Source organism: Chanos chanos, chromosome 1 (assembly GCF_902362185.1).
Source record: "Chanos chanos chromosome 1, fChaCha1.1, whole genome shotgun sequence".
Classification (NCBI taxonomy): domain Eukaryota; kingdom Metazoa; phylum Chordata; class Actinopteri; order Gonorynchiformes; family Chanidae; genus Chanos; species Chanos chanos.
The window spans coordinates 28,692,211-28,712,451 of record NC_044495.1 but is presented as its reverse complement, the minus strand read 5'-3'; the positions used below and the strand labels follow the sequence as shown (position 1 = coordinate 28,712,451).

Genomic DNA, 20,241 nt, shown 5'->3' with positions numbered 1-20,241 from the left:
ATCTATTATTAATCTACTTCTGAAGTGGATCTTCCAGAGGTCTAAAACCAGACAGAGTGACATACTTTGAATGAAGAAGATGTATGTCCTTCTATTTGTTGGTCAAAGTTTCATATACATCTCTCAACCCAGTATATCTTACTGTTAAAATCCTAAGTTCTCTGATGATTAAACAAACTATATCTGTAAACTATTTTTTCTTTCCATACGGTTTTGGTAGAATACAACACAGATAATCCATAAACAGAAGTCAGCTGTGTGATTTCAGCTCAAAATGGCTCTAAGGAGTTATGTTTACCTCAGACATATCAATAACAAAATGCCAAAAAGCCTTTGCTCAACATCAAGAGTAAATACATGAGACCCGTGCTCCAGCATATTACAGTATGTGTAATGTAGGCTTTCTTATGTACTGAGTGTTAACTGAGCCGTTGGAGCCACAGTTTCTCCAGTGTTGTGTACATTACAGGGACCTGATAATCCTGTCAGTGTACACATTGATTAGTCCCATTTCGCATTATTAGCACTTCATTTTTCAATGTGATATCTTTAATTAAGACATCCACACAACGCACTAAGAGAAATGGACAGAAAAATGAGACCAAAGGTTGGATTTTACAGAAAGAATAAAAAACTGCCTTTCGACTTTACAGGGAATTCATTTTGAAGTCATTGGATCACGTGGAGGATTAGGCGCTTTGGGTTTCCTCTTCCTTAAGTGACATACACTAGGTGCAACTTGGGTTGCCATGGTTACAGAGGGTGAGCAACATAGCCACTTGCATATGAGTATATGAGAATGCTGATTTGCACCCACTTTACTGAAATATATATGTTCATAGATGGGATACAACCATATTATAACACAGACAACTCACCATCTGAAGATTATGACTTTGACCATTCTAATATTAAAAAGAAGAATCAGAGAACAGCAAAAATTAAACTTGCACTACCAGTCTATGTACTGCTAGACGTATTATTGAGTTTTAAGGAAACCTCAATATAGCTTATGCATCTGTGTGTGTGTGCATATGTGTGTGTGTGTGTGTGCGTGTCTCAGAGAGAGTCTTAAATGGCCTCAGCTAGAAGATCTATTAAAGTTCTAATTAAATACAGCTGAATTACTTTTGGCTGAAAAACTAAACAACAACAAAAAAAACTCTGGTGTCCTTGTACAGGGAAGATAGGCATTTAGAAGAGATAAAGGTTCATCATTTACTGTGGATGTCTTTCATGTAATATGTATTTCCAAGAGGTGAAAGGTAAAAAAACACCACTGCAGACAGCACATATAAGTGTTGTGAGTTCTCTGTGAACCTGGAACTGTTGTGTCCATTCATCCAAGGGAATGTATTTCAAAGGCTCTGCACTTCAAAGAACTCATCTGAACAACACATCTCAGCAGCTGACTTGGTTTAGTCGTCGTGAAAGCCCTGGCACCTTTGCTCTGTCTGGGAAAACAGGTCTATTTCAGGAATAGTAGAGAGGATACACTGCACTGCAGATCTGTACTTCATACAATAATGTTCCTTAGTGAGCAGACTGGTTCATAGAAGAACGTATACTGGCCTGTGTGTGTGTGTGTGTGTGTGTGTGCATATGTTCTCACGCTTATTTTTGCTTTCTTGCTTCTCAGCCCAATTTGAGTGTCCAAGCTTTAATGACTGCTTTTTTTGTTGTTGTTGTTGATGTTTTGTTTTTTGCTATAACATTCTTTGTGAGAGGATAGAGCAAAATATAGGCCATTGAGACCATCTGACCCATGGTAAGTTACAAGTATATCACCACTGCAGTAAAATGTTCACAGAGAGGCCTGTTTGCCATGCTTTGAAGTGACGTGATGATTGCTCTACCTGGCCAAAATTTAAGCTATTAGACAGACCAAGAGAGTGAGAGAGAGAGAAAGAGTCTCCATGTTTACCTAACTACAGTCAATGATTCATATTTTAGGTTCAAAACTATGAATGCTACAGACTGCATTTCCATCAAGTACATTAAAACATCATTTAAAATTGTATTACAAATTGTATTTTAGCATTGCATTAATTTTTCATGAATTCATTATGCACTTCATAGTTCCAAGCAGAGCGTATAGATGTTTAGAAATGTGCATATCGCTAAATCTTAAATTTCTCTGTGTACTGAAAACAAAACCAGACATTACTATACAGTTTGTCGTATTGAGAAATATGCTTGAGCTTAGATTTGGCTGCTTGGCTAGTTAAATCATCCCTGTAACGCCGTCCTTTCAATGAAACCTAAATAGCATTTGGAGACAGTCTGGCAAAACATACCAGACAATCAACTTTTCAGCTCTGTCTTAACTGAGGTAAACCAGTCAGCACCAACAGAGCCACAATGAAGACAAAAGAAACACATCTCTACTCATATGTGATCGAGTGTCCAAACCTCTCCAAAACAAACTGATGATTACTTCAAACAGTCTGGTCTTTTAGTGCCTTACTGAAAATAACATGTGTCCTTGAGCTCATTTTAAGCAGGAGAATTTGACCTGTGTTATAGAGTTGTGTTGTAGAGATTAAAGAGAGGCAACTTTCCCTCAGTTTTCTAACATTAATTATGATGAAAAAGCAGATTTAAAGCTGCAAATATGTGCAACTGATCAATACCACTAGTTTCAGGATACCACTGTACTTCAAATACACACACACTAACATGGAACAGGACAACTAACAGAAGATCACATATAACATGTAGAAATGTACACAAGTGTACATATATAAAGTATAATTGAGTCAAGAGTCAAGTCATTAGTCACTAGGGATAATATATATCTATATATATATATACACACACACACTCACATACACATGTATATATATATATATACACACACACACACACACACACACACACACACACTTATGGAGGCACTACTGAAGTGTGTGTGTTGTGATCCAGATATGTGAGATGTGTTAGAGTGAATATGTGGGGTGAGCAAGGTGTGAAGAGTGTTTGTGTAAGTAGGTTATGCCTGAGGGCTCTGCAGTATTGTGAGTCTGTCAGGTCTGAAACTGCCTCAAAATTATAAGAGCATTTCAACATCTGCTGGATGGAAATACTGACGCTGATGGATGGCCAGGTGTGTGTATTTGCACATGAACACACACACACACACGTACACAAACGCGGGTGCACACATACACACATATATGCATGCACATACACACACACACTCACACATACACACATGCACACACACATACACACACATACTGCTAGGCATGCAATAAAGCCAACAAAATAGGGAACTGAGAACAAATTTTAACTTAATAAGTGTCAAAGTCTTGCACAGAGAAGATGTGGTCTTCATGTGTAAAACAGATGGTTTATAATAAATCTACCAGAGAGTATATCAAACATAATAAAATGTTGATCTGTATCAAAAGATACAACCTGTATACTATTTCCAAAGCATCCATCACAAAAGGCAAGAGTGGGAAAGATCACATGAATAAAATGAATCGTCCAGAAACATCCAAACCTATTCCACCCTCAGGTCTAGGCTTCATCACGATGAGGGAAGAGAACACCACATTCTCTGTACTCTATAAGCCGATGTTAGAGATGAATACAGTCAAAGCAGTGCTCAAGAGGGCAGTACTCATAAAAGGAAGCTCAGGATGCATTTTCAAGACAGTTTTCCCAGATGTCTCAGATTCATCTCTCAGATAACTTACAATGTCTCTGGTAGTCAGGACATCAGCAGACAGACAAATTAGCACATAATGACAAAAGCAATTCTTACAACTGTTTTTCCAGAGCTGAAAGTCCTTTATTGTGTTTCATATGGAGAGGCACGTTGAATGAGTTTTATGAGTTACACAGAGAACATGTGTGATTTAGATGAAACATCTGTAACCCTATCCATCAAAAATAAAAAGAAGGGAAAGACAATTATTTTGTTCCAACTTCTGTTTCACTCCCTCCCTGTCTAATTCCTCCCCTTACATCCACCTGTCTTCTGCTCTGCCCGTCTGTGCCGGCCGTCAGGGCTTTGGACTTGGTTCAGCCGTCTTGCGTCCAGATGGGATTGGGGGAAGGATGCGTTTGGCGTTGGAGCCAGGGCGGGCTGGTGATGTACCCAAGGTTGGTGAGACCTGCTCGGGAACAGGCCGTGGGACGTCAGGGGTCAGGCAAGACTTTGTAGGGTCTATTAAGGAAGAAACTCTCAGTTACACACACATAACGCACATCTAACTGTCCGATCTACAAGTGAGTACAGGAGAGATTTATGGGACAGACCAAAAACATCTGAGTTGCTCTGAGCCATATGCAAATAAAGGGAATTTAGGTTAATTCCACTCAGTGATTTGTCATTGAATGCTGTTTTTGTGCAGGGGAACAAATGCCCGCATATAACAGGAGACCTATGATCGTCATAATCTACATTGAGAGTGGTGAAGAGACACAATTGTTATGTTTCCAAAAACATAACAGTTTTGAACCAATAAAAGAGGTGCTGAAGATGACCTGTTTAACTCACCTCTGAAGGACTCCAGCTCCTGCCCCAGTGAGGACACATCCAAGGGCTCCACATAGGGCCCTGAGCCTGCGCCTGAAATCTCAGCTGGACTTCCAGCAGAGAACGCCCCCACAGAACTCCTCACAGACAGGCCAGAACTAGCCAAGGATTCTTCTGAACTGAGAGAGAGAGAATGAAAGAACACAGACAAACAAAGAGAGACAGAGGTATGTGGAGAGAGAGAAGCCGTCAAATGGGTGTGAATTTGACCTAATAAAGGTACTTTGGCAGTGATCCTGCCACTTTAATACTGCTGTCATGAAAATATTCAAAATGCTAAATGCAAGTTGTACTTTTACAGAGGGAGGACAATATTGCATTCCTTTATAAGCATTAAGTAGAATACCCATTTTACACATGCCAAATTTCTACAGCATAAATTAGACTGTTGTGTTAAGACATAACAGTCCTGACTTGCTTATGCTTTGTGCAAAACATGTTCATCTCTACATATAATGTTGCTTATGAATGGTCAAGGTATCTGTAAAAAATCCATCACAATCTGCCTAGAAGCTTCTGATCATTAACACTGTAAATGTTGTGTTAATGCCTTTAGTACAGAAATCTGTTTCGTTCAGATACCTGTGCGCCTTATTAAAACAATGTAAATTCATAGCATATCCTCATTCTCCCTGCATACAGGCCTCATTCATTTTTTGACAGTATCTGAATGCATTAAACATGCATAGTTTTGACATTACTTCTTATCCCCAAGATGAATCAAAGGTAAAAATCCTACCAAATACATACTTGAAGGGATATCATGGACATAGCCCTTAGCATAAAACCCATGTAATTTATTTAATTTCTTCCACCTTGTCTGACATTTTATGCATTTTTTGCAAAGGGTGCATTGCAGTCCTGCATGTTAAGTTCACCTACAAGGCACAGAAAAAGCTTCATAGCTGCTATTAGTGAAGATGTAATTTAGGTGTATGAAAACTAACACCACAAACTCAATTGAAAATTCAAGCTATCCATTAATAAGAAATGTGCTGACAGACAAGCAAGGATTAGAGGTGTTGTTCATTAACAGCATCATCCCAAGAGTCCAAAACAAAACATTAAAGCAACAGCTTGTATTTCCACATTTATTCCCACAGATGATTATTGAATTCAAAACTCGATTACCAGGTTAGGAATTTCATATGCAAATTCCTGTACTCCCTCAGCAGTAGGAAACAAAACACCACAGTTAACACAATTAAGACCCCTTTTTTTCCGTGCCTTTTTTAAAAAGGTAAATCATGCAACAGTAACAGTTAGAAACCCTACATGGCACAGGGGCGGAGTCAAAGAGAAGGGGCGACTGAACTAGTCTCCCTACGTTTTCCTAACAGTGTAAATTACGGTGAGCCTAAATGTCCCTGGGGCCACGCATATTTCAAATGTGCAGTTGTCGGTTTCCCTGGCCCCCATTACGCTGTGGAGAAGCTTTAGCGCCATCGCTCATAAATCTGCATTTATGTGTGTCCTGACAAATCCCGGTGTGGCTGGAAGCTGACGGCTAGAAAGCAAGTGATTTAACTTTTACTAAACAGGGCAAACTCTGACATACATGCTCAGGTGAACGAGCAGAGGCAAAGAACATACACTGCTTCTTTACTCCAAAGTAACACAACAAAACACAATATTGGAGAGATTCTGTACACGACTATAATAAATATAGTTTATGAATGCGGATGTGTTTAAGATTGATGTTTTGGGAGGCTTTGGGGAGAAGGGGCATATGGCAAGGTCAAAGGGTCAGTAAAGGTGTTACAGACCTGCTGTCTTCACTGGCATCCAGTATGGGCCGACCAACAGCAGGCCGTGAGCGAGAGTCCATTGATGATGGAACTGTGTGAGTACACCTACAACACACACACACACACACACACACACACAAACATATCATCTATCAGAAAATCACTCAGAGATAGCCCAAGGCCCGTAATGGAAGTTTCCCACTGAAAGTGACTCTTTTTAAGAAAATGCACCTCCACTTGAAAATAAAGATGTGAATGTTTGCCACTAGTGCCTGGATAACCAGACAGGCAGCTCGGTGCATTCCGAGTGATGACACATGTATGCCATATGACTGTAGCTCTAGACAATCTGACTGAGTCCACAGTAAAACATGTCATTCAACCCTTAGAAAAACATGGGAAGGTCATACTTGAGAGAGTGGATTCACTTCATTGGTCTGACACCGATGGGACAGAAACCCTGTGCATGTATGTTGAAACAGTGGATCATTCTGACTGACAAGAGCTAATAACACAAAAAGAACAGGAAAGGAATAGATCAAATTGAATGACAGGAATAGAGTCAAACAGAGGTTCAATGATAAATAAATGTAGCCTGATGGAGACATTAAGCATTTCACTTGTCTGCTCTTCCAGTTCTAACAGTGCACCTATTAATCAAATAACAAGTTTAAAACTTCAGTGAATTCTATGAGAATGAAAAACACCCATTTTCCCCCAATTTCCAACTAAACAACAACCAGTACAGGCCAGTACAGGTAAGACAGTGTATACAGCTTGCATCCACCCTGTACCTGGAGGGCAACCTTTCGGTATACAGGCCAAGTATACTCCAGAGACAAGCCTGTTTCTTTATGGGATTTTCTGTATACAGGCCAAGTATACTCCAGACACAAGCCTGTTTCTTTATGGGATTCTTCACAGCTCTGCAGAGTGTCAAACAGACACCAAAAACCGATAAACCCACAGACACAGAATTACCTCTTAAAGAGCTGCATATAGGCCCCTGGACTCTTCCCCATCAAAGCCTCTCTTATCGTCTGCTGTCGTCTTTGGATGGAGGCCAGTTCCTAAACAGTGAACAGAGGCAGTTACGTAAGGCTTCGATGACTGCATGTCACTCCAAATTGTACAGTCAGTTAATACTCTATTTCTGTTCAACATTCAGTGTCTGAGCTTGTTCCATAAGCATTAGAATAGACATAGGTTCCAGGCAGTCTTGAGCTGGTTATTGCTCAAGACTGCTCAATTGTTTAGTAACACTGCTGATACCGAGTACACCATAAAGATGAGAGCAAAAATCTAACAGTGAGTGAGTGTGTGTTTTCATGGCCAGCCCTCAATTACTTACTGCATGCGTCTTCCTCTGGGTGAGCTGGAGCTGAACTTTGTTTTGGTAGTTTTTGTAGTACGAGTCTAATGAGTTGTCAACCTCTGACTTCCCTGCCGCAGGGGACTCACCACTCAGCTCAGCTGAAAACAATGTGTGACAACAAACATTCATTAGCAAACATGAGGAGATGCATGCTGGGACTTAGAGTTCATGAAAACTGATGGGTTCTGATCAACAGGGTTGACCCAGGCTTGGCAAAGCCCAGTACCTGTGGAGGCGCTGTCAGGTGTGACTCGAATGTTGTTTTCTCCTGCCTGCTCCTCCAGGCCCAGGTACTCCTTGACCAACTGTCTCAGTGCTTTATAAGCCTCTCCACGATCATCTGTTAAAACACACACAAAGCACTCCACCATAAAACATTCAGCTCAAATATGGCTTAAAGCCAGACTGCCATCTTTAGACATCCTTTAACTTAAAATACAGCTCTGGAGCTTTGGCCACACGTTAGAGATTCCCATTCAACTCCAGTCTACTTCACCGTTTCATGTTTTCACAATTTAAAAACACTTAAAACGTCACAGTTTCTTTCCAATGATGTATTTATCGATATATTTTGAGCAATGTCTGAGAAAATATAAGCTTACTTTATAGACATAACTGCAAAAGGGCACCAGCAGGTTGAAGTGTTTACTCCAGAGTTACTAATGCTTCTGTATAAATTTATATAGAAAATCATGACGGGCAATTTGTAACAACTGATGCCTGAAAGTCAGTGCTAATCTAATGTTAAGTTGGGATAATACCAGCCAATTGCATTATACATATTAGAACCAGTTAGGCTGTTGTGAATGCTACTGTGTGCATGTATTCATTAGGTATTGGTGGAGGGCATCAGTACCACAGGGAATGGCGCTGTCAAAGAAGCCTGGGCGTTCTCTGTGGGTCTGGTTGTAGATTTGGATCCGGGAAACAGCAGTGTTGATCTGGGCTACGGTGTAGAGGCCACGCCTTCTCAAACAGTTGGAGTAGTCCTCGGGACTGGTAGGGATAAGCAGCACGTAGCGTGGCTCAAAGTATGAGCTCTTCAGGCTGAGCACACCCTGTACGTGTGGGATTTACAAAGACTTACACACATGGTAAAACAGGCGTCAAGGGACTCCGCTTCATTAGGTCTGTAGTATGTCCAAAAATATTCACAATTCAGTGTTTCTCAACTCCAGTCCAGGAAACCCACTACACTGCACACATGTCTAATGCTAAGTCCCAGTACAAGTAGAGGCCAAGGGCTGGGTATTAAGTTGAAACAGGGAGTCGCAAGGACTGGAGAGACCCACTGACAGAATTGAAATTGCAGATGGAGTAAATGAGAATTCATGTAAAAGACGTTAGTGAATCTAACCTTACACATACAAAAAAGGGAGTGGTAACTCAAAAGAATGTAACCTTGTCTGAACTCACATCCATTTTCAGATTTGCTCAAATATTACCTTGACAGATAAGTACTATACGTCTGACATTTGAACTGAAAACTAGGTAAGAGGACTTTGAAGTTCAGATTGAATGGACATGCAGTGTGGGTCTTGACTGTGTTGTGAAGTGAATGATTTGTATGTAGTTCATTCTATACCTCCAGTTCCATATGCACACAGCAGGCAAACCCTTCTCTAGCCACATTCTCAATGGCTTCCCAGGACAGGCCGTACCAATGCCCTCCATACTGCACGGTCTGTATAAACTTACCCTACAGGACAGGCAGAGAAGAAAGAGGAGGAAAGACAGAGCAGATTCTATGCATCACTGTACTATATATGTGAAGCATGGAGCGCCATTGGTCATTGCTCGTTTAAGTTATGGTTCAAATTCATCTCCATAAACGGTCACAGTCTTCTACGTCCCTGCTCTGCACTGCTCTTGATGTTTAACGTCCAGAGATTTAACATCCAAAGACTATCCAAGCCATGCTGTGAACTCCTGACCCTCTCTTCAGGGAATCCACACGGTTGACCTCCGACCCTCTGTCGACCTACACCTGGCCTCGGTTAACTGCTGTACTGTAATTCATCACAGCCTATGTCGTCTGACGCTTCAACAAGGACCGCACAACAAAGGACTTTCATTCTGGGGTCAAATCAACTCAGGAAAACTTCACCCCTTAAAGATGTCCCAATATCTGTGCTGAGATGAAAGCAGTATTTATGAGTGAAACTTCTGTCCTTAGCTTGTATTAGACACATGCCTATAGTGATTGTAAAAAGTGAACTGATGTTAATTGTGGTTTGGTTTTCAGCAGGGCTGGTGTGTAAAGCTCACCTCAGAGGTTTCAACATACGGTTACAATCACAATCACACATCAAAGAGTTTCCTCTTTAAATCATCCAGTAGACTATATCTATCAAACCTTCTGCCCTTATATAATCACTACAGAGAAACAGGGAAGGAGAAAGAGAGGGAGAACCTGGAATCTTCCACAGCACCCCAGGGCAGTCTGGAAACAGAATCTAGGACACATTCTTTACCTCTCCTAATATATTTCGGAGGTTTTCACTATGAACATTCCACCACATATTCAAAGGACACAAGATATTTGTTGAGTCTCTGTGACCACACATATACATGGGAACATCACTACAGCTTCGATTAACATTTCAGTAACAGGTTTAATAACACTTTTCAAAGACATACACCAGAGCACTTATTTTTCACACAGGATTGGACAAATCAATGATACCACATTAGTTCATTAGGTTCAATTAGGTCTGTTGGTGTTGGACTTGAATAAATATGCGCTTTGTGGTGTGTAACCAAGACTAATACCAACAAATACTACATTAATCGATGCTTTAATGAATACACCAATTTGAGATTGATTAACGACCAACCATGTGAACCATGCTTTGAAATTCCTCCTCTGTGACAAAATGGTAGTCAGAGCCATCTTCCTCCCCATAATAGGGCCCTCTAGTGGTGTGGCAAGCACTGACAGAGCAGAGAAAAGATAATGTATTACCACCTTCTCATCAATTTTCCAACAAGGCTGATAGCATGTCAAATTCCAGCAATGACTGACTGCTACTCCAGAATTTTTATTCATACACAAAAAGTGAGATTAGACATTTCTATGTGAAATTTATGAGTGATGAATATGTGAACTATTTTGAAGATGGGATGAGAGATGGATCAATGCCCCAAGTTTCCCATTAAAATGCCAAAAAAGTTCTCGTTATTATGGGCAAGATTTGTACTTACCCATAAGCAAAATATTCACTGAACTCCTGACACAACTTATGGGCCAGTTCTCTCTTCCCACATGCCTGAGGACCAGTCAGCACCAGCATAGGGTACGGAGAATCAAAACTAGGCAAGGTGCTGAGTCACCCCACCCCCGACACATATACACACACACACGCAAGCACACACACACACGCACGCACGCACACACACACACGCACACAGAAAGACAACTCAGAACTGTGTCACTAGGATAAATCGTCATTATATCACATACTCACATAGCAAGGTTTGAGATTAGGGTCAGAGTACATTGGAGCAAATTTGAGGAATGACATCAGTGTAGTGGAGAGCTTTGACAAGGGCTATAGAACCAGTCCCACCTGTTAAAGATGACCTGTGGCTGCATGAGCTGGTAGACCACGTGGGTCATGTGATCTCTGGCAGCTACCACCTCCATGGGTGGGTTGTACTTGTTCACCGCTGACACCTGCAGTCAACAGCCAGTAGAAATATAGATGGTCATATGCCTGCATTAAATAGCCGTTAACAGACAAAATGTTAACGAAACCTGCAGTAAACATCCAATAGCAATACAGATGGTTGCATCCCTGCAGTTAACAGCCAGTAACAGTCCAGATGTTCATATCTCTGCAGTTAACAATAACAAAAAAGACACTCACACCCCTGCAGTCAACAGCCTATGCTACACAGATGTACTACTCAATGTCAACAGCAGCTCTGAAGATCACTCACTTCAACCCCAATTTTGGTCTCTTCGATAAACCACTCAGGTTTTCCGTTTTTAATAATGCTTGTATATTAAAAAGACTTGGGACAACATAACTGAACCACTCCAATTGTGGTTAAAAACTGACTTATTCCATTTGGTTAAAAATATATTTGAACATAAACTAAATAGCAAAATATAAATATTTAATGAACAAACAACCGAATGGAATGAAAAACCTTCTCTTCTGCAGTTACACTTTGCTCATCTAGTTTACTGAGGTGCTGGAGGATGAAGATCACTTCCAGTCTGTAGTCAGGCTGGTCCTACCAGAGCAAGACAAAGAGACAGTACAGAAGCAGCTGAGCATCAGCAAGGATCTCACAGTTACAGTTACACTTAAATCTCAAATTCTACACCAATCAGTCCCTGGTCATGTCTGATGACCACCGTGCTGTGAGGGAGTGTTTTTGAGGTGGTTGTACCTCCACAGGGTTCCTCTGCAGATTCAACTCTCGCAGCAGATGTAAATCCTGAACATGTGTGGCCTCACTGATGTCACTAATCTGACATACAAGACATATTATAAAAGACAAGCAAATGCATGCATTTGGAACAGCTATTTTCACGGCGTTAGGAAGTACGTTTTTGTGACTTTCTTTTGGGCCGTTGTGGCATAATTAGGCACATAAATAACAAATTGAATACAAAAATTCCCACCATAAGTTTGTAATAAGCTGTAAAAGGCTATTAAATACAGTACGTAGCCCTCAGTGTCAGGAGAGTTATTACCCATAGGGCCCATATTGACTCTTGCTATCTTTACTACTGATCATCTAGGTCGGTGTTTCTCAATCTTGCTCTTGCATACAGCTGCAGAGAGAGTAACAGTGGTACCTGATTACTTCTAAGGTTGAGTGTTCCCAGGAGGTGGAGGCTCTGGAGACCAGAAAGGCATCGGATCTTATTACAGGACAGGTCCAGGGTCTGCAGAGTTGTCAATGTCTGCAAGTTCTCAATCTTCTTTATCCGATTACCTCTCTGAAATCAAAAACACACGCACACTCAGTCATTTAAAGTACACTTTAAAACACACAACCTTGAGGGTTCTTTACCTCTTCAGTGTGTGTACTGTCTTTGATTGGCAGATTAGCTGTACTCATGTAAAGCTGATTGGTGAGGACTGACAGGAGCACATCTGGCAGGGTGTTAGTGTGGCATACCAACCAGTTAGAGGCCATTCTCCACACTCTTCCCCTACTCCCATTTCACATAGCCCTGCTTAGACTGTCATTTAGATCTGCAACCCTTCTCACCCTGCCCCTGTGCCCCCCCCCCCCCCCCCCCCCCCCCCCCCCCCCCAGCACAGAGCGACCCCCAGCTGGGCAGGACAAGAGGGAGTGGAGGTGAGTGCCACAGACCCCTTTGCACTCTGGGCGTGGGTGATGGGCTGAGAGAAGAGCTGTCTGACAGGAGCACGCTGCTCAGTGCCTCCAAATGGTGAGAGGGGCCGACAGGTTCAGCATGACTGTGTGTTGTTGTGTGTATGTCTCTTTCTGTATGTGTGTGTGCGTGTATGGGTGTGTGGTTTTACTGAATAGGATCCAAGCTCCCTCTTGCTGGCAGCTGGTCCTTAGGGGAAAACGGACGAGAGAGAGGACGCGCCCGTGCTGACGATGAGGAATCACTTTCATAAAGGACAACACAAACACCCTTCAGCGAAGTGGCAAGGGTCTGGAAGCACGCTGTCACACCATATGGTGGGCTTCAACACCAGGCCATGCTCCTCTTCTCTCTTCAATTACGCGTGCAGTCCAAAAACCCACTGTAGGGGGAGTCGCAACTTAACCAGAAACACAGGCGCACTGTCAACAGTGCTCCAGCAAAAAACAAGTCCCTCCATAGAGTGTTACAAGCTGGGAGAAATAACCTTTCTAAAAACGATGACACAATGGAATAATAAGCCGGTCCATGACAGGTGACATGGAGATACCGAGAGGTGAGTGCTGAACAAAGGATTCAATGGAGGAAAACATGTCAGTGGGTTAAGAGCTGCAGTCTGAAGTTAATTAAACCACCAGAGACAAATCAGGGCTCTAAATAAAGCTAGGCAAACACTTCACCAGCTGAACTCAGTCATAAATTTATACTGTAGTGTTTAGATTATGGCATGACATAATACATACTCTCATCTTAAACAATGGAATGGTTCACTTGAAATAAAATAACTGGCCACCTGAAGTATAAAATGCACTCATGATATATGCTAGTAACGTGATGTCATGATTCCTTAACAACTGTACTGTAACGTGCGAAAAGCAACTGCTTTAGAGACGTGCTCTTGTCAAAGAGATGAAATCAGCCATCATATCAGTCAAAAGGATACAGAGTGGCAACAACATCTGATCTGTGCTGCAGGCATAGAATGCCTCTCAGAGGATAATATACCTTTGACTAATACCAGTTACAGGCACTTCGTTCATTTTGAAACTGCTAATGCCTTAACACCTGAAAATTCCTTTCTAAGCTTAAAATGACTATTTTGTCAAACGGGAGAAAATCTGAGATCACAGCTAGTGAATGATGCTTATATATTTCCAGTGGAATGCACAGAAAAATGTTATTGGGGACATCATGACTTACAGTGAAATATAAAGTTGAACATTTACATGTCACATGGCCTTTAAATTTTAAGAATTTTAAGAAAAGCCTGCCAATGGTAAACAGACACAGATTCTACTGTGTCTGTCCTACTAACCTTAAAATGCATATATGGTTTAAAATATGTTTTGGTTGGCTGTGTTTTGGGAACAAACCCTATCAGGCTTCTCAAGACCAAATAAGTATGCACAGTTCATTGAAATGCATCAGAACAACCTACAGTACAGTTCATTTTATTATTTCTGTTATTATAATTACCATTACTATCAACAGTAACAATAGCAGTATCCGTAGTTATAACATTAGACACAAAACCAATAAGTGAATGGGTCACATATGTGGCACTAAGTGCTGTGTGATTTTATGTACCGAGCGAGAGGTGTGAGAGAAATACACAGTACCAGGTACAGCTCTTTAAGTGGCAGCTTGTCCAGGCCACTGATGTGGGAGATCTTGTTGTGGGCCAGGCTGAGGTGAGTCAGACTGGCACACTGCTCCAGGCCACGGATCACACTGAATGAATTATCTGAATCGGTGAGCAGGTCAAGAAATCAACCAGAGCAAATCTGCTTAAAACCCATCTATCTGTTAATTCTAAACTAACCTTTGTTAAAAGTCATTACTCTGAACTGAAATGTGAACAAGACTACAAAAAATGTAAATCTTATGAAGAATCTTACAGGTTGACTAAGCTGTTCTGACATTTTAAAGTTATATTTATGAAGAATACTACTACTACCATAATACCATAATTTGGCTACTTCCCTGCACTGAATAAACTTTTGTTTTACTTGATCACTGAGGCAACAACGTAACAATAATATCAATTCTATCACTATATAACAGAATAAGGCAGATGTACTGGAATCAATAAATGAAACAGTGCTTGAAAAGTAGACCTGCCATTTTTTTTTTTGGAAATTAAATCAACTGAAATGGTTTCTCCAGAACGCCAAAAACAAACAGATTAAGTCTGAGATGAGGAAGCGTGGTGATAAAGATACAGTCGAGAACCAGTCTGGTTAACGAAGAATACGCTGATAGATCCTTCATCTCTGAAATCTGGTTGCGAGAAAAATTCACCTCCTGCAATGAAGATGACACACCTCATATATCAACGGTCCAGCAGCCAGCAAAATTAAGCTAAGTTCAGGAGTGCATAACATGAACTTAAAACCTATCTGAGGAAAAATGCTAAGTGGAAACATTACGCTCATAAAATCACACATCAACTCTTGTCTTTTCCTGTCTCTTGAAGGTCCCACCTTGAGTTTTTTTGGTGGTTTGAATCCAAAGAAGTCGGAGAGCTCGTTGTGAGATGCGTCTAGTATGATGAGGTATGGCATGTGACTTACACAGGATAAATCTACCAGTCAAAAAACATTAGCAGTGTAAGAGAAATGAGAGGAAAGGATGGGAACAACACACACAGCTCTAATTATTTATCCGGGTACTAGACAACCATGAAGGGCAAGCATAAAATATTGACCACACAATTTTAACCAGAAGCATTAGGGCAAAATATTGAGCAAAAATGTCCGGAGTCTTCTGATTTATTTGCCCAGTACAGATGATGTCATTACTTAGACTATAAGTTAAAACAAATGCACCTTTTATTCTATTGTAGGGAAGCTCAAGCTTTTGCAGATGGATGTAATTGCTAAGAATGGATACGTTAGTCAGGTTTCGTCCCTGTGGGAAAACATATTTAGAGATTTAGTCCGAGTGCCCATAAAACAATAAACATTAAAGGCCAGAAACCGAAAGAAAAAGCAAAATGCACCACAAATGGGGTTTAAACTAATTTGTGGGGAAAAAATTGTTATTGTTCAAGTACAGACATATATCCAAATGATATGAATGCCTTTTAGAGCAATGACATTATTTTAAACCATTAAAAGCAACTGGAGAGTGTATAATGGTTTCTATTACTGTTAGTCAGAGGAAACACAAGTGTGCTTTAGGCTCTGTTTTATCAGAATTGTGCACCCTCTCTGCCTTTCTCGCTCACACATACTTACAGGTATGGACAGGAACTGGTACACATGCTGCAGCCCAGTTGCAGAGAGCCCCAGGTTGGATAAGCATTTGGAAACTTCATCCTCAGTTAATTCACCTGTATTCTACATGTCAGTGATTACAGCAAATAACCCAGTAAATTGATATAATCTCCCAGCAAATTTATTTTAAGGTTTGAATTAAACTTAAAATGACCATAAACAAACAAGCAAACGAACAAATAAAATGTAGGCCTAATATCCTTTATGGAGGGAAAAAACGGCTTAACCAAAAAGTTCTACCTTATATCATTTCTAACTGTGAAAAAAAACTAGTTTTTATCGTTTTATTTGATCTATTGAAGGTAACATACTAAGATGTCGATTATGCCAAAAACAGTATAGATAACGGTTTATGCAATACTTTAATTTCTAATAAAATATTTCAGTTACCTCAGTCGGTTTTCCCTCTTCCTCCATCTCAGAGGTGGAGAAAGACGGACGTTTAATTGTTTGTCGCGAGCTAGGGATGGATTGAATGTTTGTGCCGTCTTGTTGAATTGACCCACAAGGGCTAACTACTGCAGGGTTGGGTGACACAGGAGAATAAATCGGCGCTTTCTGCCCTGTAGCGAGCTGAGGTGAAACTGCAGGAGACATTTTTTCATGTGCATCTCACTCTAGTATGATCCTACCAGTAAACATTACAGACGTTTTTCTCTTCGAGGAATAGCAATGGAAAGTCAAACTATCCACGCAACTTTCGGTAGCTTTCAAAGCTAAACCAGGGACCTGGTGTTGGAAGCATTCAGTTACCTAGTAACCGGTATGGTAGGGTCACGGGTGTTTTGGGATTTGTAGTTTAAAGGATTTAAGGCCGTTGCTCTGTTTAAGAACAGCTGGTTAGTGGTAAACAGACACGTTTCTTTTCTTTGCTAAAATTTCCAAGGAAATTGTAAACCTAACCCTCAGTGGCAAACAATGGACACTAGACTCATCCCTGCTACTGAGAACATCATGATTTAGAATGAAACATAAAGTTTAACAATCTTAACAGCCTTCTCTCCCACTCTGAAATGACAAATTATCCATGATCTTATAGGTATCTCCATTTCAGCAGCCAGCCAGACACTTCTTAAGGTGTTGCTCCCTAGCTGCAAGCACTAAATCTCAGATATGAAATGCAGAAGAAGTACTTTTATTGGTTGCACTGAGCAGTGAAATGCACCCTCTACATTTAACCCATGCAGTAATCCAGTGAGCAAACACACACACACACACACACACACTAGAAGCTAGGAGCAGTGGGCAGCTGTAGGCACCTGGGGACCAACTCCAGGTCTTTTGCCAGTGCCTCGGTCAAGGTCATTGACAGGAGTATTAATCCTAAACTGGAGCACCTGGAGGAAACCCACGTAAGCACAGGGAGAACAGGCAAACTCCACACGTAAAGGACCTGGGACGGTCAGGATTCGAACTCAGGGCCTTCTTGCTGTGACAGTGCTAACCAATGAGCCACCGTGAAGCCCAGGTGTACTCACTGGGCACTGCCATAAGTGGATACACCACTCAGAAACAATATTTCATGTATTTCTATGCCTTCATTTAAAATCATCAAACCTCAAACCTACTTTAATGCTCTGGTGTATATTAATGACATAGTCATTTTTATTACATCCTATTCATGCTGACAAGCTCTATGGACATATTTACACGACTCACACAACTACAAACTTTGTCAAGCACGGGACAACGAGGTCAATGAATACACACATGCTCAGCGAAACCTTTGTCAATCATTCTTATTTTATTTTATTTATTTGACCCATACATACATAGGAAAAATGTGGTGAGGGCTGTGGTCAGGATTTCTCATACAATAATCCCAGGCCCTGTAGACAGATTTCACATAGTATAGCTAGCTACACATAAAATACATTCATGTAAAAAAACAAAGTCAAAATGCATGAGTGTACTAATTAGTAGTGTTGTGCAAAAACAAATCCATCTCAGACATGAAAGAAAAAAGGATAAACAAAACTTGAATCTTCCTCTAAAGTCTTCAAAATCTCTCAACTCCAGCCCTGTGGCCCTCAGAACTGTATATTTTTTATCTTGCTCTTGTGGTCTTGAGAACCCCAGATTTTAACCATCTTAAAGGAGACCTTTCCATCACGAGCAAACACAAACAAACAAACATTTCCTCATATTTTAGCTCAGAATTGCCAGATCACGAAATTTAGGTCACTTTTTCTTCACTGAGCATGTCTCTAGTACATCTCAGTAACGTTGGCCCCAAGGCACAATGTAATGCTAGTCATCACCACTGGAATACAAACAGATGGGCAAAAGTCGTTCATTACAAATACTCACAAAACTTTCCAAAAACATCCAGGTAACATTCATTTCCTCACTCAAGAAACATTATAATGGGGAAAGAATATTGAAAATGTTTCCTCTGTGCTAATCCCTGTGGCCACCTTGAGCCAGTTATTGATCCCAGGCATCGAGTCATTATGATGGATTGTTCTGGTATGTTCTGGGTAGCAGAGCTGCCCAGAGCCTCTCCTCTGTATTGACAGGGCTTTCTCTCTCTCTCCCTCTTGTTAAGTACTTTTCTTCTGAGTTAATGAGCTAAAACCATCGAGGGACAGAGAAAATGAATGATTTGTGGCTTCTGTGTGAGTGTGCTTGTTGGTTGGGTTGGGGGGGAGGGGCGGTGAGTCAGTGAGATGGTTCGCTTAAAAAAAAAAAAAAAAGTGAAAGTAAATAAATAAAGTTTTAATAGCTGAAGTTGGAAGGCAGGGGGGAGAGTTTTATAATTACATCTCTACCAATCAGGCCGTGAACTGCAATCTCACTGTTAGCAAACATACGCAGTGGTTTGTGAGATGCAGCTCTATGGTGTTGGTAAAAGAATGCAATACTGATTTTATCCCCTTTAAATCAAACTACCCTTTAAATCAAACTACCCTACACCCCAAAGGAGAAACATGAGTGAAAACTAATCCTGTGCCCTTCTGTTTGCTCGATTAGAAGGTAAATATTCTAACTTTGTATGGGTTACTGTGAAATCAGGCTGCAGGGCGCACTGGGAGGTGGAGACTTACTGAGAGCAGCAGTTCTGACATTAGAGCAAAATGAGAGGAAAACGGTGCCTAATCCATGATCTGACAGCCTCTCTGCACCAGGAAGGCAGAGCCAACTGGACATGGTCTGCGGAATTAAGTAACTACAGAATGTGTGTGTGTGTGTGTGTGTGAGATGTACATATGCAAAGCCTATGACTGAAATGCCACTTACCAATTAATCTGTGATATACCCAAAAGACTGAAGGGATGTTTAATCATTGTCATCTTTACAAGCGTAATAAAACCACAATAAGCTAATGTAGGAGTATGTAAACCACTGATCACTGCTGTTCAGTGAGATACAGATGTGATAGACTGGAGAACTTGATCAGACAGTTGTGATCTTCTTGTCCTTCGTGGCCTGTTTTATGGCAGCTTGCTCACAGATGATCTCTTTGAGGCGCTGCAGGCGTGTGTTCTGCACGGTCAGGTCTCCCACTCCCGTCTGACTGCGGTGGAGCAGGCTCAGGGCGTTAATGTACTCTAGCTCTGTGAAACGCACACCCTGATCCACCACTAGATTCAGCAGTTCATCTGCAGTGTTGTAGAGCATCTCATAGTATTGCCTAAGGGGTAGGGGTTGGAGTGGGGGTAAAGAGCAGAGAGAATAGAGAGAACATTAGAGATTTTCTGTGCTTATAGCATATAGGTCTTAGAAGAATCAGGTCATTGCTCTGACAAAGCTGCAGAATAATTGTTGTTCAAGGACAAAGTAAACTAAAAACTCTTCAGGCACAGGGGCTCCCTGCAGTGTATCAGCAGATTTCCTCACTCTAGGCCAAATGCCTAAACCCTATCAGAGGTAAAGAAACGGATTGGGGGAAAAAGAAAAACTCTCAATGCCAATAAAAGACACAATTCTCT

The 20,241-nt window shown here is 41.1% G+C and overlaps 2 protein-coding genes across 2 annotated transcripts in view; both read right to left on the bottom strand.

Annotated features, from left to right (window-relative positions):
* Positions 1–3,778: 3,778 nt before the first annotated feature.
* Positions 3,779–16,726, bottom strand: lrguk (leucine-rich repeats and guanylate kinase domain containing). Its single transcript, XM_030779517.1, has 20 exons — positions 16,700–16,726; positions 16,271–16,372; positions 15,860–15,941; positions 15,515–15,615; positions 15,254–15,335; positions 14,651–14,775; positions 12,486–12,629; positions 12,074–12,154; positions 11,828–11,914; positions 11,242–11,348; positions 10,877–10,996; positions 10,510–10,606; positions 9,258–9,371; positions 8,529–8,730; positions 7,899–8,012; positions 7,649–7,770; positions 7,279–7,367; positions 6,316–6,402; positions 4,511–4,668; positions 3,779–4,177 (listed from the first exon to the last, which is right to left on the bottom strand). Exons 1-20 carry the CDS (start codon positions 16,724–16,726, stop codon positions 4,014–4,016), a joined length of 2,205 nt encoding a protein of 734 aa, XP_030635377.1. The 3' UTR covers positions 3,779–4,013.
* A 2,324-nt stretch (positions 16,727–19,050) lies between these two features.
* Positions 19,051–20,241, bottom strand: part of exoc4 (exocyst complex component 4) — a 93,074-nt gene continuing 91,883 nt past the window's right edge. Inside the window, exon 18 of the mRNA XM_030776730.1 lies at positions 19,051–19,943. Coding sequence (XP_030632590.1) covers positions 19,706–19,943 — 238 coding nt within the window. The 3' untranslated portion in view covers positions 19,051–19,705. The remainder of the gene's footprint in view (positions 19,944–20,241) is intronic.